Raw genomic sequence first — 25,540 nt, 5'->3', positions numbered from 1 at the left:
TTTTTTTTTTGGCTCCCGAGGACAGCGTTATATTGGGGTAGAGGTGTACCTCCTCATATCTGGGCCAATTTGCTTGTTAGTCCTTCTCCAGACCATTTTAATCTAATCCTATCCGGTCCACCCTGGGGGGAATTAATTGGTGTTTAAGTGACCTGAGTGCTGGCTCAGCTCTTGGTTCCCAGCACTCTGTCATATTCCCCTAGAGCTCTGATTTTTAATCTCCTAACGCATGCTATAAAGCCCATCTCTTTTCCTCCTCCAAGGCTTCTGGGGAGAGCATGGGCTGAGATGGATATAAAGAGACTGCCAGTAAATATGTTAATTTTGTGTGTGTTTTAATTTGTAAGATATATGCTAGAGCAGTGAATTGGGTGCCTATAGATGTATTTGAAAAAGTCAGAAAAGAGAAAAATGGGCTTGGGAATTGGACTCATACAAATGGGTGTGAGGGGTGGCTATAGAAATTAAAGGACTGTTAAATACACTCAAAACAACTTAACTTTCAGTTGTAAATATATTATTTCTCAACTAGACTGAATATCTAAAATGTGGAGGTGCTGACCTCAACATGATGAGAGAGAAGTAGAATTTCTCCTTATTGCTACTCATGGTAGGGTGTTTGCACAATTAATAATAAAACCTTGCATGCCCCATTAACAGGTTCTGCAGCATTTTTCTTCTGAACTTCATACCCTTCTATATATTCTTGAAATGAAAAAGAAATAAGATGCAGATTTGTAAAAGTCAACCAGCAGGACAAATTGTTACTAAAGAAGTGTTGGTGTTGGGTTTTTTTTTTTTTTTTTCAGATTCACTATTTTATCTCAAAATTCATATTTGATGTCTTCTTGAAGCATATTCCTGGAGTCAAGTGAGAATCTCAGCTTTTTTAAAACGAAAGTTCCAGCCCTCATATTTACAGAGAAAAGTTTGAAAATCTGACTGACGTTCTCCATAGCACAGAAACCGGAAAGGAACTAAAGAGCTTACAATTTATTATTTTAGAAAGATGTTTTGTTTTTCTTTTGAGGTCACTCATGATTTTTGAATGGTTAGGTTTGGCAACAGTACTTGCTTCTAAAAGATTGTGCTGCAAAAAAGGCCCAAACAGCATTTTGTACAGACAGGGTGCAAGTAAATCAAAAACAGTTCTGCAGAATTGTTTTGGACTTTTAAAAATAACATGAGTTTTTGATGTGGCATGTATAGATCAGCTGCAGCTGAATGCACAGCATGACTTAGAGTAGAATTGGGGGAGAGATCCTTGCAAAGGATGCTTAACACACTCTCCCAATCCAGTTCCAGCTCTGAACCCTGAGGACTGCTTTAATTTGCACAGGCTGCCAGCAGCCCTAAGGGGCTGAAACCATAATCAGTGTGCTGGGAAGCCCTGGGACCTGGTAACGCCTTCCCTTCCCCCAGCACAGAGCAAGTAGCTGCCTTTTCAACCACACCTCCACTGTCCCCGAAGTCAGTGGTTCTCAACCCGGGGTCTGTGAGCCATTTCAGGGGGGCCCCACTCCTGAAACCTGGAGCCCCAAGCCTGAAGCTGCCCCCCCAATCTGAAGCCTGGTGTTGGGCTGGGAGCCGCATGGGACTGGAGCCCCCCAGCGTTCTGTGGGCAGAAGCCCTGAGCCCATGGGCAGAGTTGGGGGGCACAAGAGTGTTCCCCCCAAACTGCAGTGCCTTACCCAGAGTATGGCAGTCCGGGGGCAGCTCCTCCTCTCCTCCAGCCCCCCTGATGCTCAGCCCTCTAGCCAGGTTGTAGATGGGAAGCCAGAGCCAGGCAGAGTGGGGCAGCTGCTTCTCTGGCTGATGGTGCCATGGAGTGGGCAGCTATGTCTGCTGCTGGTGCCTGCTCCTCAGCTCCTGGCCCCCTTTGACTACTCATGCATCTGGTAAGAGTCACCCAGGTGGGGGGACCCGACTCTGTGGCCGGAAGAGCCCTCTGGGAGCAGCCACTGCAGGGGGAGCCCTCCTGGCATACAGCCCCTAGCTATCCTCCCTGTAACTTGAGCTACCCCCCCGTGCCTGCACCCCGAGCTAAGCTCCTTGCTGTATGCAGCCCCTAGCTACTCCCCTACCTGCATCCCGATCTAAGCTCCTTGCTGTATGCAGCCCCTAGTTACCCCCTGCCTGCACCCTGAGTGGTTTTCAAATTTTTGAGCTGAGTTCCCCCCCCCCCCTTTGAGTTACATTTTTTGGTTGCGTGCCCCCACAGGCTGGATGGCCTGCTGAGGTGAGTCAGGTGGTGGAGGTGGTGCTCCCTTCCTGGACCCCGCTGTGCAGAGCTGGCCCTTGCCCCTCCAGCCCTTGCCCCCTCCCCCCCAGAAGTCAAACTAAGCCTATGCCCAAGGGGTTGTCCTCCCACCCCCCGGCCCCAAGTCCTGTGCCGGGCTCTGGAGTTTTTATAGCATGTGAGGGGGTGGGGGGGCCTCAGCAAGAAAAATGTGGAAATCCCCTGCCCTAAATTATGCTGTGCTTTCCTTAGCTGCAGCTGGACTATACAGTATATTAAAAAAACCCCACTAATTTTAATGCACATCTTCTCAAGTACAAAAAAATTCTACAGAATCTTGTGATTTTGTTTTATATTTACCTGTGCCATTTGTGCTGGAGTGGTATAGGGAAACTGCCTCGCTGGCCCTTCATTACCTATATTGGAGTGATCCACTCACTATATAGGCTTGAAGCCTGCTTTGTGCTGCAAAATATGTCCCCTACTTTTATAGTGATAATTCTCTTGTCAACAAGCTGCTTTTTTTATGCTTCGTGTAAGTATTTTATGTTTGTGTTTTCAGGATAAAAACATACTCAGTCCTATTCCATTGACACTTTTCATTTTTTAACTCATCTCCACTCCTAAGAATCTAACAACCCCTCTGTTCACTTATGCAACTCCCTTTAACAGGCGCTACTGAAGTGCAGCTATTTCATCTTTAAGTCTGTTTACAGCCCAGTGTGACACCATCTTAGACTGTAATGATTCTCTTAATTTTCCCTGGATTTCAGGGCACTCGTCAAATCTTGTAAATGCTTATTACAGCATCTGCCTTCTCAGTAGTGCTGTGTTGTCCAATATGCTGCTGTTGCTTTGTTTTCTCATTCCAGCAGTTTCTCAGTGACTTTCTTGTGATATTAAGAGTCAGACTTACTACCATAACTGTAGCTAACTCCTTCGCTGCCTAATTATTACTTGAACTTTATTTTGACTTTCTATTTAATTATTATTAAAATACTTTCTGTAAAGTAAAACTAGTGCCAGGAACCTGATTTCTTTTGGATGCTATCTAAAGAATGCCAGACATGAGATCTGGCATGCTTTCCACTTGGTCCAAACTCACTCACCCTTGAATCCAAACTAGAAGTGCTCCACATGTGAAACTTCCATTGGAGGAGTTGAGATTTGTGCACCCCCATAGGCATTTACAGGATCAGAGCTTTATTTGCAAAGTCCATTTAAGGCTCTGTGTGGATGAAGTTTCTGAATATGCATTAAAATTGTCATTTCTTCTCAAACGGATTGAGAACTGTGACCCAAGGACCTCTTGATGCTACTGGCAGGGGCATAGGGGTACAAGGATCCCCTGGGTTTACCCAAAAGGGTCATGTAAGGTCTCTAAGGAAGCACTGTACCACACTGGTTATCATAATCATTGCAAAATGTATGTATGGAAAATAGTAAGGAGTTGTGTGTATATATGCTGAATATTATGTTCTCTATGCTTTGTAGTTTAAAGGCAGATAACATACCTTGCGACAAACTTCTCCAGACCTGAGGTAGGAGACATTTATCTCCCTGGTGGACTGTTGTGTATTCTGTGTCTCACAGTAGAAGTCTATTAGCGTATTCAGTCAAATGCTAATGAAGAGCATGTGAGACTTCAGAAGGAAATTAACAGGACCAAGTAAACAGCGGGTGGAGAGGGAATCGTGTTTTCAGGTGAAGCTCAAAAGGTCTGGTCTGATATACCTGGGGGTGCAGAGAGATCCACTGGTATCCCTTAGTTGGTGAGGAAAAGCTGTCACTGGACGTGATCTCATGAAAAAGTGATCTTAGTCATCCTGACTGAAAATGTTGGGGGTGGGAAAACAAGTCTTATGAGTTAAATTTATATTCTGTAGGAAATGAGAATGTCTTATGAGTTAAATTTAGACTAGAAAACATATTTTGTTTATATATTTATTATTGTTCCATAGTTTTTGTTTTATATGTAGCCATTTGTTTCTGATAGTCTTACTTTCTATCACTTGATTCTCTGTTCTTTGATAATAAACATATTTTTGTTTTCACTATAAATATATCTAAATGCTGTGTGTTAAGCAGAGTGGTAATCCTCAATTGAAACTATGCACTGTTCCTTAGGGAATAAAGCAGTGGTTCTCAAACTTAATTGCATCGTGATCCCCTTTTGACAATAAAAATTACTGCATGACCTCAGGAGGGGGAATCGAAGACTGTGCCTGCCAGAGCCCCCCACCCCGGGGGGCGGGGGGGCGGGCAAAGCTAAAGCCCAAAAGGGAGCATGTAACCTTAACCTTGGGCGGTGGGTCTTGGGCTTCAACCCTGGGCAGTGGCGCTTGGGCTTGGGCTTCAGGCTTGCTGGGCGCGGGGCCAACGCCAGCCTTGGCGACCCCATTAAAATGGGGTCACGACCCACATTTTGAGAACCCCTGGAATAGAGGATCTGAGAGTTCTGTGGGCCCTCCAGGTGAATGCTCAGGGGACTCGGATTGACATGTGCCTATTACTAACTTGTACAGAGACAGCAAGGCCTGTCTAGGAGGCCTGTGTTGCCAAAGGCTGGTGGAGTCCAGAAGCTGAGCCCCAGCAGGCACAGACAAGACTCTCTCATGCTAAGGGCAGGTAGTAGAGAGGTGCCTCACAACTCTGGGTATCCCCCCGTAAGTGTCATACCAACCCTACAACAAGAACTCACTGTGCACAGAACATTGTAGAGAAACTTTGGGAAGGAAATGAGCTTGTTTTATTTAGATTAACAGGAGCTTCGCTTTTTTTTGTTTGTTTTTTTAAGGAAATAGGGAGAGCAACCTAATAATTACATTTAATCTAATCATTTACTCGTTATATGTGCTAATTTCTATACTGAGTGAAATAATAACTTTTATTTGACATTTAGCTTCTTTTCTGCTTAGATAGTTCACAAACAGATCTCTCCTCACTTTTATCCATTATTTGAAAAATATCCAATAGACTTTCATTATAATTTGTATAGTGGCTACACCAGTTGAAACTGGGGGGAGTGGCATTGTGCTAAGTGCTCTATGTACACAGTCCTTCCTCCAAAAAGCTTATATGCTATACTGAAAAAAGAGACGGAGTGGGGGAAAGGAACTGTAACTATCATTGTATAGATAGGTTTCAGAGTAACAGCCGTGTTAGTCTGTATCCGCAAAAAGAAGAACAGGAGTCTCTAAGGTGCCACAAGTACTCCTGTTCTTCTCATTGTATAGATAGGAACTAAACAGAGAGAGAGAGAGATGAAGACTAAAACTTTCAAACTCACTAGTGAATTTGGGTGTGCATCTTGAGACAGTTAGAAGGGGGTCTGGTTTCAGAGGGTGGACACTCAGTGCTTCCTGAAAACATAGGCCCTCAAAGGTGTTTCAAGTTGGGCACAAAAAGGGAGCACACCACATCAATTGGGGTGGGTTTTTTTTTTTTTTTTTAACAATTTGGACTCAACTTGTCCACTATTGCACAGAAATTGTCTAGCAGAGATGGCTGTTTAAGTACACTAATTCTTAAGACTTAACAATTTTTATTTTAGGTACCTTATGAAACACTGAACAAACGGTTTCGAGCTGCACAGAAAAATATTGATCGAGAGACGAGCCACGTTACTATGGTTGTTGCAGAGCTGGAGAAGACCTTGAGTAGCTGTCCTGCTGTGGATTCAGTTGTTAGTCTCCTTGATGGAGTAGTTGAAAAGCTCAGTGTTCTGAAAAGAAAGGTAACTGGTATTTCTGCTGTTTATTATATCTTCATTTCTCATTTCAGAAGATTACCTCTGTCACGGTGTTAAGTTACCCCACACTTTTATTCTTGTGGTCCAGAAATAAATATTAATGGCACTAGAGAGAGCCTTTAAGGCTATATTGTAAAGCAAATACCAGAAAGTGATTGTTCCTTGCTTCACTGTGCCTATGAAATTTGACTTTGTGTCCCATGATTTAGTATCACTAAATCTCTTAAAGTAGAAATATGTATATTAAAAATGGTCTTTTATGAATAGTCAACACAGAAGTGTTACATACCGTCTGAGACATTGCGATGACAGGATTTTCTCTTGTTTTATATATCTAAACCAGTAGATGAGGCTTCTCTGACAGTCCTGGAGACTGAAGTTTTTTAGCCACAGAAGAGGTAGCAGCAGTCAGTTGAGTTAGTTGCATCACTCCACTTCCCAGTAGAGAGCTTTCTGCATCACATCACCACTAAATTATATTAATTGGCACATTTGTTGACCATTTTGGGGGACAGGCCAAGGATGGGAAGAGCATGAAAGCTGAACTACCCTCTGAACACCAGAGGACGTTCTTGCGGGTCAAAGCTGAAGCATTTTGACAAGATAATGTTGAGTTTCCAGAACTGTCAATTACACACGTCTCATGAGTATTAAATCCACAGATTGGGATGGTGCTGGGAGAAGTCACGAAACGGCAAGGAAACAAAAACTTAACTTTATTTGCTGTAGCTGTTCAGTTTTAAAATCTGTCAGAGTATAGTTCAGCAATGTCTCAGCCTCTGCCTCTTTTTTAGGTTATTGCCCTCTTAAGAAGAATAAACTGTAAGTCCGAGACCTACAAAATGTACTATGTACTAAATCCCTGTTTTTCCATAGGAATGTTACCTCTTCAGTCTGAGACAAATCAAAACTCTTGTATTTCTACCTCCAGAAATACAGCAGAAGAGTGAGAATAGGTTTCCCCTCCCCGTACTTTGGAGCAGCACTTTAAAAGATCAAATGAGCATTATGACAACAGGCATGGTGCATTAGAGACTTGAATAAGTTTACAGCAGACCTTGTAGAGCCTTGCAAGGAGACTGCAGCAAGTGAACCTTGAAGGTTCACAATAAAAGTAACATTCTGACGTGCTCGATTTGTCAGGGGAGGTGGCTTTTTGGTTCTCTCTATTTTTTTTTAATTTCTTTTTATTTTATTTTTTGGTCCAACTGTATATTTAAAAGGTAACCTGCAACGGGTCTTTTAACACTTGGGTTGGCAAACTGTTCCTGACTTATGATGTATAAAGAAGGACTGGGAGTGGTGGCTTTTTAAAAAAAAAAAAAAATCCTGCTTGGTGTTTTACTTTCAGAAGTAACAGGAATGTCAAATATTGTCTTCCCTGGTTTTGCAGGAAGATTTCTGGTGGAGGCAGAAGGGCTTTGGTAGATGTATCATGAAGTCTCACACTGGAATGGAATAGGTAGTGGAGTAGAGGTGTTGAGTCTTCATAAGATATCCTTCCTTCCAAGCGGTTAAGCATTGAAGTTAAATTGGTATAAACAGACAAACCAAAGTTTGACTAAAGAAATTCCCCAGCTTTACTGGTTAGTTTCTCGTGATATTACAAACTTACTAATTCTTCAGTCACCATAGAGTTTTCCAAGTTTGAAATTATATGGATATTTAATGTAGAAATTCCCCCATCCTTTTTAAATACAGGTAAAAGGATATATGGCCACTTTTACCTATTCTGGTCTTCATAACATATATTGTGCCCTCTTTTTATGCTTCCTGTGCAAGTCATCTTAAAAGTAAGTTCTCCAAACATGGAGAAGGTGAGTGGGATTGTTGACTTCCTCAAAATGGTCATATAAGCAAATGTTTCCTTTTTGAGATCAATATTTCCAGTTCCTTTACTTAAAGAGATCAAAATAGAAGATTGGGAATTAGAGAAGTCCTCTCCTTCTAATCCAGAAAGATCGTGTTCCAAAAGGAGTGTGTTTTTGTTTTTGTTTTGTTTTTTTTGCATTCTTTCTGTTACAGTTGCAGCCAAAGGCCCCAATTTAAGTTTGTGCTGGATTCTGTATAAACCGAAAGAGAAATTTCCTGCCCCAAGAGCCTTCTTGTTTTGGTTAGTTTTAAATTTCCCAGGAACAAGGATAACATTGATAGTGAAGGCTTACTGGGGGGAATCTCTGGAGCACAGCTGTTTCAATTTAGGCCTCCTTCAGCCATCTGTTCTGAAATGGAAGCCTTAGAATGGCGAGAAAACTCAAGAGATTAACAAGATATCACATCACCCTTTTCCAGAGGGATCCATAAAGTTTCTGACATTTGCTTTCACATCTATGGCATTCAGTTTGGTTATCAGAACAAATTTTGGCTTCATCCATGGAATGTTGATAGCTACTCCTCTTTACCTGAAAAGTCACATTGCATACTTGCCTGTGAATCAGTGAAGAGTCACACTGGATTTTTTAAATTCTATTGGGAACAAAAGGAATCCTACCAATGTCATTGGTCCGTTACTAAATGGAAATGGTAGAATTACCAATAATTATGCAGGAAAAGTAAAAGTATTTAATATTTCTGTTCTTATTTAGAGAGAAATATGAATTGGGAGACAGATATTGTCTATCATATGACAATTCCATCCCATTAATGTCTCTGGAGAATGTTAAACAGTAGCTACTAAAGTTAGCGATTTTTTTTAAATCAGCAGGTCTGGATAACTTGCATCCAAGAGTTGACTGAGGAGCTGGCTGGGCTATGAAAGTTGATTTTCAATAAGACTCGAAAGACTGGAGATACTTCAGAAGACTGCAAGAAAGCTAATGTTGTGCCAGTGTTTAAAAAGAGTAATCTAGATAGGCTTGTTATCCTGACATTGCCCTTAGGCAAGATGACAGAGAGGCTGATATGGGAGTCGATTAATAAAGAATTAAAAGAGTAATATAATTAATACAATTAATCGCACTCAACATGGTGTTGTAGGGGGTGTGCATACCTGAAAGTTTACAGATGACACACAAATTGGAGAAGTGTTAAGTAATGAAGAGAACAGGTCACTGAAACAGAGCAATCTGGACTGCTTGGTAAACTGGGTGCAAGCAAACAAGGTGTTTTAATGCAGCTAAATGTAAATGTATACATCTAGGAGGAAAATGTAGATTATATTTCCAGGATGGGGACTCCACCCTGTGAAGCAGTGAGTCTGAAAAAACCTTTGGGACATTGGTGGCTAATCAGCTGAACAGGAGCTCCCAGTATAACACTGCAGCCAAAGGGTTAAAGCAGTCCTTTAATGCATAAACAGGAGACTCTTGATTAGGAGTAGACCCGCTATGTTCCTCTGTATTTGGTATTCATGCAATCACTGCTGGAATACTGTGTTAAATTCTGGTATCCACACTTCTAGAAGAATGTTGATAAATTGGAGAGAGTTGAGAGAAATGATTAAAGAATTAGAAAACATACCTTAGACTGAGCTCTGAGTCTATCACTATATTTCACTTAACATAGAGAATATTGAGGGATGACTTGATTAGTCTGTATCTATATACACGGGGAATAAACATTTGATAATGGGCTAATCAGTCTAGCAGACAAAGGGTATAACAACACCAAATGGCTGGAAGTTGAAGCTAGACAAATACATACTGGAAATATGGCAAAAAAAATTACACCTTGAGAGTAATTAACCGTTGGAACAATTTACCAAAGGTCATGGTGGATTCTCCATCACTCTTCTTTTCTCCTCCTCCTCATCTTTTTCTTAGCCCATCAGTCAGCTGTAGCGATTGTTCGCATTTTGGTCTGTTTCTGTGCAGCAGCAGCAGCAAGGGCTTCACGGGCCAAAAGTCCAATGTCGGAATAGATTTGATGCACCCACGTAGTGGCGGGGGTCTGCCTCTGGGCCGCCTCCACATCTTGGTTGGTGGAATTTTATCCCAGATGTTACAAGCCACCCAGAGAACGGCGTTCACTGGAATGTCTTGTGGCATTCTGGCGACATGTCCAAAAACCATAAGACACCAGCTGCAGACAATAGCCCCGTTAGTCTGTAACTAGAGCAACCATAAATGTCTGCATTATGAATGCCCAGTATATAATATTGGTATTTTCTGTGGAAAGCCTCCATTTTTGCCTAATCTGAGCAACGTAGTGTCCATGTTTTGCAACTGTACAGCAGTACGGAGAGGATACAGCTCGAATAGATCCTGAACTTGGCGGTTATGCTGAGATGATGTTGAGTCTATATTTCTCGTAAATGACCCATGGCAGTCACTGCAATGCCAATCTGATGGAGAACCTTTGTATGAGAGTTGAAGGAACTGGTGAGTATAGAACCCAAATAGCAAAAGCTGGAAACTGCTTTGTCTGTTTTCTTATTCAAAGAGATTGGAGTCGCAGGTGGACCTGATCCTAGCTTTTGAAGCTTTGTCTTTGACTATGAAACATGGAGGTTAACTTTGGCCAACTCCTCTATTTGCTGGAGTGCCTTGCGAAACTTGTTCGGGCTCTGTACTAGAAGAACATCATCATCCGCGTAGTCAAGGTCTGAGAGCGAGATCACTGAACTTAATGCCTATGGATCTTACAGAATGTGGCATTATGAAATCCATTGCCCAACAAAAGAGTGCAGGGGCCAAGACTCAGCCCTGCCTGACACCAGATACTGATTTTAAATGTGCTGACATCCGATTACCCAGATGTACACGGGCAGTGGTTCCATTATGCAACTCACTAATCAAGTCCAGCAGAGTGGTTGAGACACCTATGCCCTTTAAGGCCTTCCATAGCATGACTCGGTCAACTGAATCCAACCCAGCCTTAAGATCAACTACATATTTTTTGAACTCACGATGTATCTGTGACAACAAGCAGAGGGCCAAAATGGCATCTAATATGAACCTGTTCTTTGTGAAGCCTGACTGTTGGAGGTGACGCTTCCAATGTAGCAGGGGCTCTAAATGCACCAGCAGAACATGCACAAACAACTTCCCTAGCATGGACAACAAAATGATTGTTCTTTATATCTAATGTTCACTGCACAGTCTCTTGCCCTTATAAAGTGAGATTACAATAATGTCCTTCCAGGTGGTTGGAAAGGTTCCAGTTCTCTACATCAGATGGAAGATGGCCACAAGTGATTCCGCTACAGGGCCAAAAGCTGCATTTTAGCAGCTCCAGCGGGATACCATCAGCGCCAGCTGCACATCTGTTGTTCAGTTTGCAAATGGTGCGCTGGCAATTTTTAAAATCAAGACTGGATATTTTTATAACTGACACGCTCTAGGAATTAGTTTGGGGAAGCTCTATGGCCTGTGTTACGCAGGAAGTCAGACTAGATCAGCGATTCTCAAACTGTGGCTCAGGACCCCAAAGAGGGTAGCATGGGGTCGCCAGGGCTACTATTAGACTTGCTTGGGACCAAAGCCCGAGCCCCAGCGCCCAGGGTCGAAGAGCAAGGACTATGCCGCCTCTGCACCCCCCCCCCCCCATCCCTTGGGGTGGCAGAGCTTGGGTGGGCTCAGGCTTCGGTCTCCTCTCCTGGGGGTGTGTAGTCTTTTTTTTGTCAGAAGTGGGGGGGTCCTGGTGTGATGAAGTTTGAGAACCCCTGGACTAGATGAATCACAATGGTCCTTTCTGGTCTTGGAATCTAGGTATCTATTGGTGAAGCTGTAGTAGAAGTTGCAAAAAGAACACACTTTATCCTTGACTAAAGCACTAGGAAAAGATGTGTACTATGGCCTTTTCTGTCTGTAAATTTATTCTGATAACTTTACAGCACATTCTTCCCAAAAAATCTAATTACAAAATAGACACAAGAATCTGGAATGTAATTTGAATAAGTAGCAAGGCTAGACAAGAGCCCAATAGCTCATGCTACAAAGAATCACAGCATGACCACTATTCTCTTTAGTATGATACAGTAGCCAGGCTGGAGTTTCACTGAGGAATAGCAACATGTATCTTGGGATGCGCCTTCCTGAGATATCACTTTTCTCTTCCGGTCATTCTGTCACAGCTGCAAACAACAGAGATGCTGCAGTTTCCTCGTAAAAGAAAAGAGGGTGCTGCCAGGGTATCATCCGCAGCAGCCCCTTGACTAAAGACTAGCTCAAATTTGACCTTCTTGCGGAGGTGGATTAACTACGCTTTAACAGGAGTCACTCCCCCATTGGCGTGTAGCGTCTTCACTGAAGTGGTGCAGCTGCACCGGTGCAGCGTTTTAAGTATATATCTGCCCTCAAACCTCTGCTTGATACTGAAGATCTTCTTTCCTGGCCTTGCTTATTTCAATAGCGGGAACTGTCAGAACCAGGAGGGTCACTTTGTGCTGATGGTAAAATGAAAACCACCTCAAACTTCAGACCTTGACTCAAGGTCTGACAGGATTTAGTCTCTCATTTTATCCTGAACAAAAACATCCAATGAACTGTGGCATAACTTGGCCACAAAGGGCCAGATTCTCAGATGGTGTAAACCAGTGTAACTCCATCAGCTCTAATAGAGCTATGTAAATTTACGGCAGCTGAGGATCTGGCCCAAAGACTGTAAACATTGACAATCTTCAGTAACAATAGCACTGCTGGCTTCAACTCTTATTGAGGTGGGCTAAAGGCTGCTATAAATCAGTGGACAGGACAGTCTGAATAACAGCAAAGAGCTCTAGGCACATTGCACATCCTCAGGGCAGGTTTATTAACCAAGAGAATACATGAAAGGTTCAAAATAATACAGAACACTTAACAGGGCCTTTTCGCACTTTACACATCTAGGAAGGGGGAGAACACTGCACTTTCTTATTACTGTCAAGAGCCCCTTCCCTGGTGGTCTCACTGCTAAGGGTCTGCAGCTGCTATTTGTGTCAGGCGCTCCTTGCAACCTGTAGTCACATGAACCACATCATGTGCTCCTTGAACTCACTCCCCCCAGTTTTAAGGGCTGAGCCTTGGAACACAGTGGAGGGATGTGTGCATGACCGGTAAACTCTTCTTTCTTCATTGAAGAAAGGTTCTCCGATCCTAAAATGGATCTACAGCTGGTTTGCAGCTTTCCCTTCCCTGTGGCTCTGTTTGTAAAATGGGGTAATAGTTAATTTCTTCATAATGTGCTGTGACATCTACGGATGAGAGCTCGGTATTTATTTTGCAGGCAGAACTCAGATATCAATCATTAGCTCAAGGATACATCCTGTTTGCTTAAGAGCCTGCCAGTTTGGTTCTGCCTCTTCGGATACCTTAGAGCTGCAGATCCTTGGATATAAAACTCTTCAGAACTGAAACCATGAAAGTTAACTTTCTGGTGTGATTGGACGTTAAGCTTCAACTGTGTTCAACTTTTGAGCAGATTTTTGGGCTAATCCACTTAATTCCTGGCTACCTGCACTACAGCCAGACATGTCCTCTTGCATCCCTTGCTTGATCCCAGTGTGACAGACAAAGCATATGGGGAAAACCTGCACCGCTTCCTGGACAGTGTGTTCTGTTATATTTTGTGGTGGGGGGAAGCCCTCTCTCACACTTCAGACCAGCTTGGAGTAGGGCTAGCTAGACTTCCTTGCTCTGGTTAGCAGAAACCCGTGTAGAGCTGTAACGGTGTACCCCATAAGGCTTCATGGGAATATTCTGATGAATGTATATATGATATGTGGCATAAAACTATTCCAATTATATGTTACATGGCATATCTATGTAAAGGTTATGATCTACTGAATACATTTCTCCTATTTGTATGCATGTATCAATTTTGTACTTGAAGTTAGGAATATTGGCTGTATACTTGCTTGATTTCTAAGCAGCCTTTGTAAAGCATTTGGTCAGCTTCTTGAGAAAGGAATGTGCAAGTTAAGTGCCCAGTCAAGAAGCACTTAAGGGACAATGGATCTTGGGAGGCTCCAATTCACATAAGAAGTCTACTTTAGGACGTTCAAGGTAGCAGGGAAACAATGGCTGCTGCCTGTAAAAACGGAGTCATGCATGGACATATGATTTGCCCACGTGACTCCAAAACTCCATCTTGGAGCTGGACTTTGCATAGGAGAGAGGAGGGGATCTCCACCCACAAGAGAGAGTCTACTTAAACTCCTGGGGGAGACCTCCATTTTGTCTTCAGCTGACTCAAGAGATACCTGAAAAAACTGGAACAAAGGACAGTAACTACAGAGAGTGTGAGTGATTGCTGGACCCAGACTAGAAGGAGACTAGTCTGTAAAAGGAAGCTTACTGGGTGAGGTTTTTATCTGTATTCAGTTTTCTTAGACATAGACTTGCATGTTCTATCTTATTTTGCTTGGTAATTAACTTTGTTCTGTCTGTTATTACTTGGAACCACTTAAATCCTACTTTCTGTACTTAATAAAATCACTTTTTACTTATTAATTAACTCAGAGTATGCATTGATACCTGGGGGAGGGGGGGGAGGGTAAACAGCTGTGCATATCTCTCTATCAGTGTTAGAGGGCAAACAATTTGAGTTTACCCTGTATACGCTTTATACAGGGTAAATCAGATGTATTTGGGGTTTAGACCCCATTGGGAGTTGGGCATCTGAGTGTTAAAGACAGGAACACTTCTGTAAGCTGCTTTCTGTTAAGTCTGCAGCTTTGGGGCACGTGGCTCAGACCCTGGGTCTGTGTTGGAGCAGACTGGAGTGTCTGGCTCAACAAGACAGGGTGCTGGAGTCCCAGGCTGGCAGGGAAAGCAGGGGCAGAATTAGTCTTGGCACATCAGTTGGCAGCCTCAAGGGGGTTTCTGTGATCCAACCCATCACAAGAGCTAGGGAGTACTAGCAGAGAATTGACAAATGGTACCTTCCAGCTTTTCCTTTCCCTGCATTTACTCATGGTGAAGGTCAAGGCAAGCAGTAGCCTGTCACTTGTTGCTACTTGCATTTCCAACAATGGTCCCTTTTGGTTTTTCGGTGCAAGGTCATGGACAAAAAACATGTTCAGGCAAGGACCCAGTAAACTACTGAGACGGTGGTAAGGGACCCTCTAGCCCGATTTCATTAGCTTTCAACAGTCCACGTTTTCGATGTCTCTATGGGGACATCTCTGGTGTTCATGTCACTGGTTCTGTTGGGGAAGCCCCAGTCCTGCATTTCTCCCCTGCCTACCCCTTTAACCAGCTGACCACGCTTCCCATCAGTGACTCCCTAAACTCATCTCTTCAACAAAATTGCGGCAGAGGCACCCAGGAAAGTATGTGTCCTCTCCTAACAGTCCTGACAAGGGGATCAAAGTGGCAGCAGCTCTGGTTCCAAAGTAAATTCAACCAAGGAGATGCATACATCTCTTCAGGTGAGTCATATAGATAATCTTGTTTTTTCAGATCCATTTCCTCTTCAGAAATGTAATATCAAGCCAAAATTCTTTTTTTTTTTTTTTTTAAATGACAAACATCCTCCTTTGCTGAATAGGAAATGCTCATGACTTATTTACCAAGAGTCTGAGTTTTTTGTTAGTTTTTTTTTAAATTGTCTTGGCCCCTACACTGAAAAATTCTGTAGTAAAAATGACTCACACTAGTGAGTTGGAGTTACCTCCGTTACAGTGAACCATTTTCTCTTAAGGAGTAATGAGGATTTTTAAAGTTTGGATTGATATAACAGGTCGAACTAGAGCCAGGTGTAGATCAATCTCTGATAATTTTCATATGACTTTACATTGTGCCTCTTCATATAATCTTGTGGTGGGTCTACCCACGTGTGACCTCTGTTTTCATGGGACTTTGTATCAAAGCCTCCTTTAGAAACTTTGCATTGCCCTTGGTATAATATTATAGACCCTAAGAATAGAATAAGATAGAAGAAAAATTTCTTTTTGCTAGCAGTAGAACAAGAGCTCTCCCCCCCCCCCCACTCTTAATCAATTGCCCTGTTGAATGAATGAGGTGTGGATGAGCAAGGCATGAAAGGCAGCACCTCCAGACAGCCTCAACCCTTGGAGAGGGGCTGGGAGCCAGACCCAAGGACAATAAAACGTGTCAAGTGGGCTCATTAAAGACAAGCAAACATACTGACGGCCTCGGGGGTTAGAAGCAAGCATCTTCTTTTGGAAACACCCTCTTTGCAGCATTGGAACAACACTCAAAAGAAAGCAGCACAAAGGACCAATGGACACAGACACAAAGTTTGAATCTGGTATAGATTTGCATAAGAGGAAAGCTGCTATAAAAGTGAGGTGTCTTGCACAGGACCCCGGGTCTCGTCTTGTCAACATGGGAGCATCGATCCGGATCGGCAGAAGCCCGGCTCCACCCCCTCCCCCATCTAACTCACCTGGCCAGTGAAGTTAAGGGGAGCAACTAATTGGTAACAACAAGACGGAGTGGATTTGTGTGTGTGTGTGAGTGTAAGTGTAATATATATTATATGCATATAATACAGTGTTAATGAATACATGTATCACTAATAAATGTGGCGTTTTGTCTTATTCCCCCTGAAAAGATCCTGTGCAGTACTTTAAGTACAACACAGGCTTAGTGTGGACAAGAACTAGGGAAGTTTTCGTAGTGGCTCTGTTAATGCCCTGCAATTGGGGCCCAAGACCAGGCGTTCCAAAACTGACCTTCCCATGAATAGTCTGTGAATTCTAGTGGATTTCCATTTGAGACCATGAAACTCCTCTCTTTAACGGGGGCCTTTAGGAGAGAGAGACTGGAGAGTTTAAACCAGTGCATCTACTGCTTTCCCATTCTTAGTAATGAGATATTTAATTATAACACATCATAGTAAATAAAACTGCTGTTGACTGCTTTCAGTAGGTTGAGCACATTGACTTATTTTGTGGAATCTGAATTGGCTACTGGGGTAATGTGCAGCAGTCACAGGTACCTAGCCTCAAGTTGCAAATGTGGCTGTAATTAATTGCCAAGTGAAACATGCAGCATGATTAATCAGCTATCTAATTGTGATAGGGTTGGGGGAGAAAAGAGTGTGATTATGTGGTAAAAATAGTATTGTTGTGGAAAGAGGCTTTCATTGTGCTGACTCTCTGAGCTAGGCATTCTGTAAGAGTGGCTGGGAAAAACTTGTCATCCTGGCTTGCTTAAGGTAAAACTAGTAAGTAAAGGTTCCAGCAGTAGTAGACCCATGTTGTCAGGAGCACTGGAGGCAGGATACAATCTGCAGAAATCCTTAACAAGTGTTGTAGAATAAAGATAATTCCTAGTGATTTAACAAAGATGCTGAGACTTGACTGTAAACTGATTTGAGATCCTTGATTGAGAGATGCTGTGAGGGCCAAATCCTCTCTAAGTCCCTTAGTGCAGATCCCAATACATAGCTCCACTGCTGTAAGACGACAAAAGAAAGCAAAAATGGAAAGGCTGTACAGGTTGCTCTGCAGTAGTCCCCTGAAGAGTAGCATAGCTCCATGGGGAGGAGGAAATGAGGGCAGACTCTAGGTGCAAGACCAGTGGGTTTCAACTGTTGAGATCCATTGTCGTCAAACTTGTATGGGACTTATGGGGAGGATGTGGGGGGCGGGGGGGAAGGGGATGCATAGTAAGACGTGGCAACTGCTACTAAAGTGGTCACATTTGTTTCTTCCATTTTGTAGCCCATGGGGCTAGCTTGCCATAGTATATAATCTGTTTTTCTTTATTGGTTTGATTATATTATTTTCTTGGTTTATGTTTTGTATTGAATAATTCCAGTACACATTACTTGATTATACTTGGCTGTAATGCAAGGAACCTACAGGCCTGTATCCTGTATGATTAGCTAGAGCAAAGTAGCATAAGTGTTAATAACCTTTGGCATAGATAAATGGCCTACCACAGGTGTTCTCAAACTTCATTGTACCGCAACCCCCTTCTGATAACAAAAATTACTACACAACACCAGGAGGGGAGACAGAAGCCTGAGCCCACCAAAGTGCCACTACCCTGGGTCGAGGAGCCAAAGCCCGAGTCCCACTGCCCCAGGCAGGGAAGGGATCAAGCTGAAGTCCAAAGGCTTCAGCCCCAGACAAGGGGGCCTGTAACCTGAGCCCCTCCACCCCGGGCTGACTCCCTTGGGCTTGGGCTTCGGCCCTGAGCCCCTGCAAGGCTAAGCCAGCCCTGGCAACCCCATTAAAATGGGGTCATGACCCACTTTGGGATCCTGACCCACAGTTTGAGAACTACTGGCCTACCGGTTATCCCTTTTGACTTTGGGGAACTGAATGGAGAACTGAATGTGTTTAGCAAAATTCTGGAACATACCAGTAACCACAAGGTAGACCGCAAAGCGTGGAAGTAATGATGTAGGCCAAAGGTAACGGTTTCGAGGATGAGATAATCAATATTAATATGTATGATATGATATTAACATGTTAGAATATGCTAGCCTATAGAGTAAGTGTACCTGAAGATTTATGTGGGTGGGGAAATAAGATTTGGGCATGGAGGGTTGGGTATTAATATGAATATTCAGGACAGTGCCAGGACTATATAAGAGGGCAAACCACCATGCGGAGGGGTCGCTCCTTCTTTATCTTCTGTTAAGCTATCTGCTCAGCTTCTGCAATATAGCTCAACTACTCAACACTCGAACCTGATCTCTACCAGTTTGGGATTGAGGAGCCTGGACCATTGAACTCATTAAGCATGCCAGAGACGAGGCTCATCCTCTGTCTCCCACTATCAGGTTTCCAAGGAAGGGTGTATGAGTATGCTAGTTTAAGTAGCCTTTTAGAAACGGGATGTTACCACCAGGGACTATATAACTGTATTACTACTTTGGGGCTCTGTGGTTTATAGCTTTGATTACTCTCTCATTTATTTTAAGAAAGATTTTGAAAATTTGGTTTTGTTCTCAGTGGGAGTGTCCTTGCCACACATCCCAAGAGTCCATGCAAGACATTGAACTCCCCATGTTCTCTGATTTTGTAGCCTGAATTTGGGACAAGAACCTAAGTATCTTCTGGTCAGATCATTGGCAAGCCGTAATAAATTAGCCCTATAAATTCAGGTCAACAATTTAGAAAGATTTATACAGCAGTAGCACCTAAAAGTCTCAATGAGGCTGGGCCAGACTTTGAAATTTCCTGTACATAAGTAGAAAAATACAACTGAACTGGTAAAAAATTATCTTGGTAACATAACCTTTTGTAACTCATAGGCTACTATATGGATTTTTTGTTTTGTTCTGGGCAATGTGTAATCTTGTTTGTTTGGATTCGTACACATTCTACATATTGTACAGTAAAGGTTATATATTGCTTTAAAAGTCACTATTCACTGCAGCTGAAATTGGTTTAATTTTTAATTGGATAATTCTTTCTTAAATTTAGGCAGTTGAATCGATCCAGGCTGAAGATGAGAGTGCAAAACTTTGTAAACGCAGGATTGAGCACCTTAAAGAACATAGCAGTGACCAGCCAGCTGCTGCAAACATGTGGAAGAAAAAACGTATGGATCGCATGATGGTGGAACATCTCTTGCGCTGTGGCTACTACAATACAGCTGTAAAACTAGCCAGGCAGAGTGGTATTGAGGTTGGTACCAACTTCTGTTCTATATAGATTCTTATATTGTGCTAATCGTTATGATATCTGAGTGTCAGTTTGTATTAAAGAGAGATTAGTGGAATTTGATCAGTGATATGTTAGCTATTTTGTGTACTAGAGTATGCCTGAATTCTCAATATTTTAGTTAAATTAGTCTCTAAACCAATTCTCTGGAGTCTGTTCTCTCAGTATAGGTTTGCATGTTTGTGTGTTAAATAGAAGTTAGAATTGGAGTCATAGTGTTGAAGTTATAAAATTAAATTAATTCCTAGACCAAGGCTCCCTCTTTCCCCCCCCCCCCCAAATGTCCTCAAATGTGCTGTTACATTTTTATTAAAGAATGTCAGACTGCTGATTAAGCAGTTAGTGGAGCTTTCCATCTGTCCAGCCATACTTTCACGATTTGTGAGGTGATCAGGCTGATCACAATAACATACGCTATCTAGAGTTCTATTGTACCATACTACTATTAAACATCTTTTGGGGCACGTTGGATTATAAATACTTTGGAATAATTCATTTAATAGTTGTCTCAAGGTTTTGTAGTCAGAGTGTCTTCCTTCCCCCGATTTATGGTTTTGCTCCAAAGCAGCAATTTTGTGCATTTTATTTATATTCTCTGGTCATCTTTCACTTTATTTTATGTGTTGCCTTCCTCCTACTTACAAGTTTCCATAAAGTTGCTGAATCATGTTGCCCAATAACACTTCAGGGTTTATACGCTTCATGTTCCTTTGCATGGCTTATGTATGCAAGGTGCTGAGTTTTATACTGGATCCTGGAAGGCTTTTGTGCTCCACCAGCAACTGCAACTCAGAGGAATATGAAATTAATATTTTAGGAAGAAGCTGGTTGCTATGAGAATTTGGAGTCTTTCTCCTTAGAAACTGACTTATTTTTGTCTTGCTGAGCTGTGGGGGTAAGTGCCATTGGGACTCAGAAGTGCCCTGGCTCAGTACTCTAAGCTATATTGGCACTTCTGACACTAGACGGACAGTGACTGTTACTGTTTAAAAACGTATTTCTGAGGAAGAAGGTGGTGGTAGTTTTAGCAGCGTGTGTGGTTTTCTGGTTTTGTTTTATTTTGGAGGGGACGGAATATTTTTAAACTGGACACAGTTCAAAAAGGGGGAACTTAGTTGCTAGCCATACCAAAAGCTACAGCATTAATGTAATTGTTTGTTTGCTTCTGACTCCAACCTATTTCTTAGTTCCGTGGCTATTTCAACCAATCTGATCTTGTTTGGCCTGCAATGTCTTCAATAAATATGAAAATGAAGGCGGGGGGGAGATGGAGAAATAAGGAAGTGAAAAATGAGTAGAAGAATCTTATCTAATGTTCATAGGCATCTCTTCGCTCATGAGGTCATTGGTTAAGAAGGGCCATGTAACAAGAAGAAGCCTCAAAAATAAAGTACTATTGTTCTTGTATCATGTAGCTACAACTGCATGATCTGCAATCCTGTTGGTCTTCTGCTGACAGGAGGTTTTCCTCCATTGGAACAGGAGCTGTAAGTCTTCTGCTGCATCATCATGCCTCTGTATGTACCAGATGTATCTACACAGCAGTAAAGAGGTTAAGGAGATTACTTCCCCTCTGTAGCAGCTCACTTCCTGTTGAGCATTAATTAAACTGAAAAAGCATAACATTGGTTTTGAAGTGAGGATGGCTAGAGTGGGACTGTTCTCTAATGCATTGCAGGAGTAAGCAGAATACTTTTTTGTGATGCCTCATGACTTTCCACTTCCATCTGCTGCATAGATAACTATTAGCAAATGTGAAAACTATTTTTGGATTAAAATATTTGAGTTCATCAGCACCTGACTGCTGCCTTCAGTTCTAAACACTTTTAATTACCTAATGTCTGAATCATTTAACTATTGAAGAAAAACTTAGTAGTTTGAGTAGAATGAACAAAAAAGTCGGTGACCCTAAGACCCGCTCAATGCCAACTGGCAAAGGGTTCATTGCTTTCAACAGCAACTCCTATCAGACCTAACATATTGCTGTTGTAGTATTTGTCTGTAAAGAAGGTTGTATGAGGTGTCAAATGATAGCGTATATTTCACTGGTTATTGTAAATGTTCTGTGATGTGTGTATGGATGATAATTAAGTTGTATGCTTGTACTAAAAATATATTTTAAATCCTATAACAAGGCAGGGTTGATAAACAAGTTTGTCCTAGACAAAGGAATGTTGATTTACCTGTCTGTCTAGGTCTCTGATGTAAATCAAGCTTTGAAAAATCCAAAACACAATGGGAGCTGCGTTTTCATGTAAGTCAGCAGGAAAAGCCTGGTTGACAAAGGGATGTGAGATCAGCGTGGGAAGACACTGGAGACTAAAACCACAGGGCGAGTTGTCTTGTGTCTAGGATCAAAACAATGAGTTTGGAGAAAATATAAGTAAAAGCAAAAGGACTTTTTGTTACCTACTTCACTGAGGAACACCCTTGGCAGATGGGGATGATTCATGGAGAAATCTGGATCACGCTTTGACTGAAAATCAGCAAGCTTTGCAGAAATGGGGGAGGGATAGCTCAGTGGTTTGAACATTGGCCTGCTAAACCCAGTGTTGTGAGTTCAATCCTTGAGGGGGCCACTTAGGGATCGGGGGCAAAATCAGTACTTGGTCCTACTAGAGAAGGCAGGGGGCTGGACTCAATGACCTTTCAAGGTCCCTTCCAGTTCTAGGAGATGGGATATCTCCATTAATAAATAAAAAGTCTTTGAGGATGAGAAACCATTTTAGACAAAGGAGAGAAGACTGCTCAAGTTCTTCCTCAAGTAGTTGCAGCCACATATTCCATTTATGGTTGTGCGTTCCCAGCAGTTCAGAGCCAGAGAAATTTGCCTAGTAGTACCTATAGAGGGGCGGTGCTCGAACATCATGGCTATAGCCCCTCCTCTGGCTTTAGCCCCCCTCTCCCCTCCACTTCTGTTGCTCTTCCCTGACTACATGAGAGAGTGCACCCTGACCCTCCCTCAGTTCCTTCTCACCACCCATAACTGGAGTGGGAGCTCTGTGTGTTCTCAACCTCTCAACTAAGTTAATTTTGCTCTTTTGTGTATAGTTGTTAGTAACCTTAGTGTTAGAGTAGTGTTAGTTGTAGTAATGTTTCCCCCTCGGTGGTGCCTTCACCGGGGTTTAAGCATTGTCCTTCATGTGGGGGAGTGATCCCCAACAGCAGTCCCCACTCACAGTGCTTGCTCTGTCTTGGCGAGGCCAACATCAAGGAGCATTGTGCAGTCTGCAGATCATTTAAGAAACAGACTCAAGTGGCTCAGAACTTCACTGGAAGCACCATCCCAGAGAGAGGAAGTAGATGGGCTCAGGGTTCGACCGTTCCACACTTCCTGCCCCAGTGTTTTCCAAGCACCCGTTTTGACTCCTTGGTCCAGAGCACTGTTCTAGTCATTGCTCCTCCCTCCTCATCTTCTCTTCTTCCCTCCCCCCCCGGGACAGGCTGGCCTGCTTTCACAATGCTTGGGCTCAATCACCATCAACATCTGGGTCCTAAGCACCATCAAGTCCAGTTATGCCATCTAGTTCCTCTCCACATCTCCTCCCCATCTTCCCTCCCCGCCCCTCTGATGAGATATTGCTCCTCAAGCAGGTCCGTTTTCTGCTTTGAGAGCAGTGGTGGAGATTCCACCGGAACACCAGCGTCACAGCTTCTACTCCTGATACTTCTTGGTACCCAAATCCAAGGGAGGGTTTCAATGTTTTTAATGAAGTAAATACTAATGGGAATTGTGTGATCATGGGAGACTTTAACTTCCCAGATATAGACTGGAGGACAAGTGTTAGTAGTAATCATAATAGGGCTCAGATTTTCCTGGATGCAGTAGCTGATGGATTCCTTCACCAAGTAGTTGCTGAACCAACAAGAGGGGATGCCATTTTAGATTTGGTTAGTAGTGAAGACCTCATAGAAGAAGCCCTCATAGTTGTAGGGGGACAACCTTGGTTTGAGCTAATGAGCTAATTCAGTTCAAACTAAATGGAAGGATAAACAAAAATGGATCTGTGACTAGGGTTTTTTATTTCAAAAGGGCTAACTTTAAAGAATTAAGGAAATTAGTTAAGGAAGTGGATTGGACTGAAGAACTTGTGGATCTCAAGGCAGAGGAGGCATGGAATTACTTCAAGTCAAAGTTGGAGAAACTATCAGAACCCTGCATCCCAAGAAAGGGGAAAAAATTCATAGGCAGGAGTTGTAGACCAAGCTGGATGAGAGGCGATTAAGAAAAAGCAGAAAGCCTACAAGGAGTGGAAGATGGAAGGGATCAGCAAGAAAAGCTACCTTATTGATGTCAGAACATGTAGGGATAAAGTGAGAGAGGCCAAAAACCATGTAGAGTTGGACCTTGCAAAGGGAATTAAAACCAATAGTAAAAGGTTCTATAGCCATATAAATAAGAAGAAAACAAAGAAAGAAGTGAGACCGCTAAACACTGAGGATGGAGTGGAGGTTAAGGATAATCTAGGCATGGCCCAATATCTAAACAAATACTTTGCCTCAGTCTTTAATGAGGCTAATGAGAAGCTTGGGGATAATGACAGGATGACAAATGGGAATGAAGATATAGGGGTAAATATTACCATATCCGAGGTAGAAGCCAAACTCGAACAGCTTAATGGGACTAAATCGGGGGGCCCAGATAATCTTCATCCAAGAATATTAAAGGAACTGGCACCTGAAATTGCAAGCCCATTAGCAAGAATTTTTAATGAATCTGTAAATTCAGGGGTTGTACCGTGTGACTGGAGAATTGCTAACATAGTTCCTATTTTTAAGAAGGGGGGGGGGGGAGGGGAAGTGATCTGGGTAACTACAGTCCTCTTAGTTTGACACATGTAGTATGCAAAGTCTTAGAAAAAATTTTGAAGGAGAAAGTAGTTAAGGACATTGAGGTCCATGGTAATTGGGACAAAATACAACGTGGTTTTACAAACCAACCTGATCTCCTTCTTTGAGAAGGTAACAGCTTCTTTTAGATAAACTAAACACAGTGGATCTAATTTACCTCGATTTCAGTAAGGCATTTGATACAGTTTCACACGGGGAATTATTAGTTAAATTGGAAAAGATGAAAATTGAAAGGTGGATAAGGAACAGGTTAAAGAGGAGACTACAATGGGTCAGACTGAAAGGTGAACTGTCAGGCTGGAGGGAGGTTACTAGTGGAGTTCCGCAAGGATCTGTTTAGGGACCAATCTTATTTAATCTTTTTATTACTGACCTTAGCAAAAAAGTGGGAGTGTGCCAATAAAGTGTGTGGGTCACTTGCTGGAGGTTTCTCTGCACCTTGAAGTCTTTAAACCATGATTTGAGGACTTCAATGGCTCAGACATAGATTAGGGGTTTGTTGTGGGAGTGGGTGGATGAGATTATGTGGTCTGTGTTGTGCAGGAGGTCAGACTAGATGATGATAACAGTCTCTTCTGACCTTAAAGTCTATGACTATGACTCTTTGACCCATTCTTAACCTTAGCGGACTCTACAAATATATCAGGAACATGAGGTTCTGAATGGTCACTCTATTTACTATCCTCCCCACATCGTCTCAGAATGACTGGTTTGCTGCTTTGGACCTTCAGGATGTTTTACTTTCTGTGGCTTGGCAAAATTGCCACATGAAAGTTCCTTCGTTTCATCATGGCAGAACGCCACTTTCAATATGCAGTGCTTCCATTCACCCTCTCCTCTGCCCTCTAGGTTTTTATCAAATGCATGGTCATTGTTATGGTGTATCTAGGAAAAGAGGGAATTCATATTTTCCCATATCTAGATGACTGGTACTTTTGAGGGACAGATCCAGAAAGGAAGTTCTTGCTCACATCAGCACCACGCTGCGCTTGCTCGACCATCTGGGTCTTATCCCAAATACCGCAAAGTCAACCTGGGCTCCTACTCAAAAGATCGAGTTCATTGGGGCTTTGTTAGTCCACAATATTGAGAACGTTTCTGCCGATGACTGTTTTTAGCTAATTCACCACTTTTGCCTCTGTCTGCAGTCTGAGCATTCCATGACTGTTCAGGCATCTGAGGCTCTTGGGCC

General features: G+C 42.6%; 1 protein-coding gene across 10 annotated transcripts in view; it reads left to right on the top strand.

Annotated features, from left to right (window-relative positions):
• MAEA (macrophage erythroblast attacher, E3 ubiquitin ligase) overlaps positions 1-25,540 on the top strand; it is a 116,962-nt gene that overhangs the window by 20,128 nt on the left and 71,294 nt on the right. For 9 of the 10 annotated variants that reach the window (XM_005292407.5, XM_024106466.3, XM_024106465.3 and 6 more), the window contains 2 exons: positions 5,793-5,975; positions 19,258-19,461. In XM_005292407.5, the coding sequence (XP_005292464.1) occupies positions 5,793-5,975; positions 19,258-19,461 (387 nt within the window). Of the gene's footprint in view, positions 1-3,483; positions 5,381-5,479; positions 5,976-19,257; positions 19,462-25,540 lie in introns of those variants that run through there. The other variant, XM_065597212.1, reaches the window with a different exon arrangement.

The sequence above is a fragment of the Chrysemys picta genome, chromosome 5 (genome assembly GCF_011386835.1).
Source record: "Chrysemys picta bellii isolate R12L10 chromosome 5, ASM1138683v2, whole genome shotgun sequence".
NCBI classification, from domain to species: domain Eukaryota; kingdom Metazoa; phylum Chordata; order Testudines; family Emydidae; genus Chrysemys; species Chrysemys picta.
Note: the sequence above shows the minus strand (reverse complement) of the source record. Positions and strands in the feature narration are given on the sequence as shown.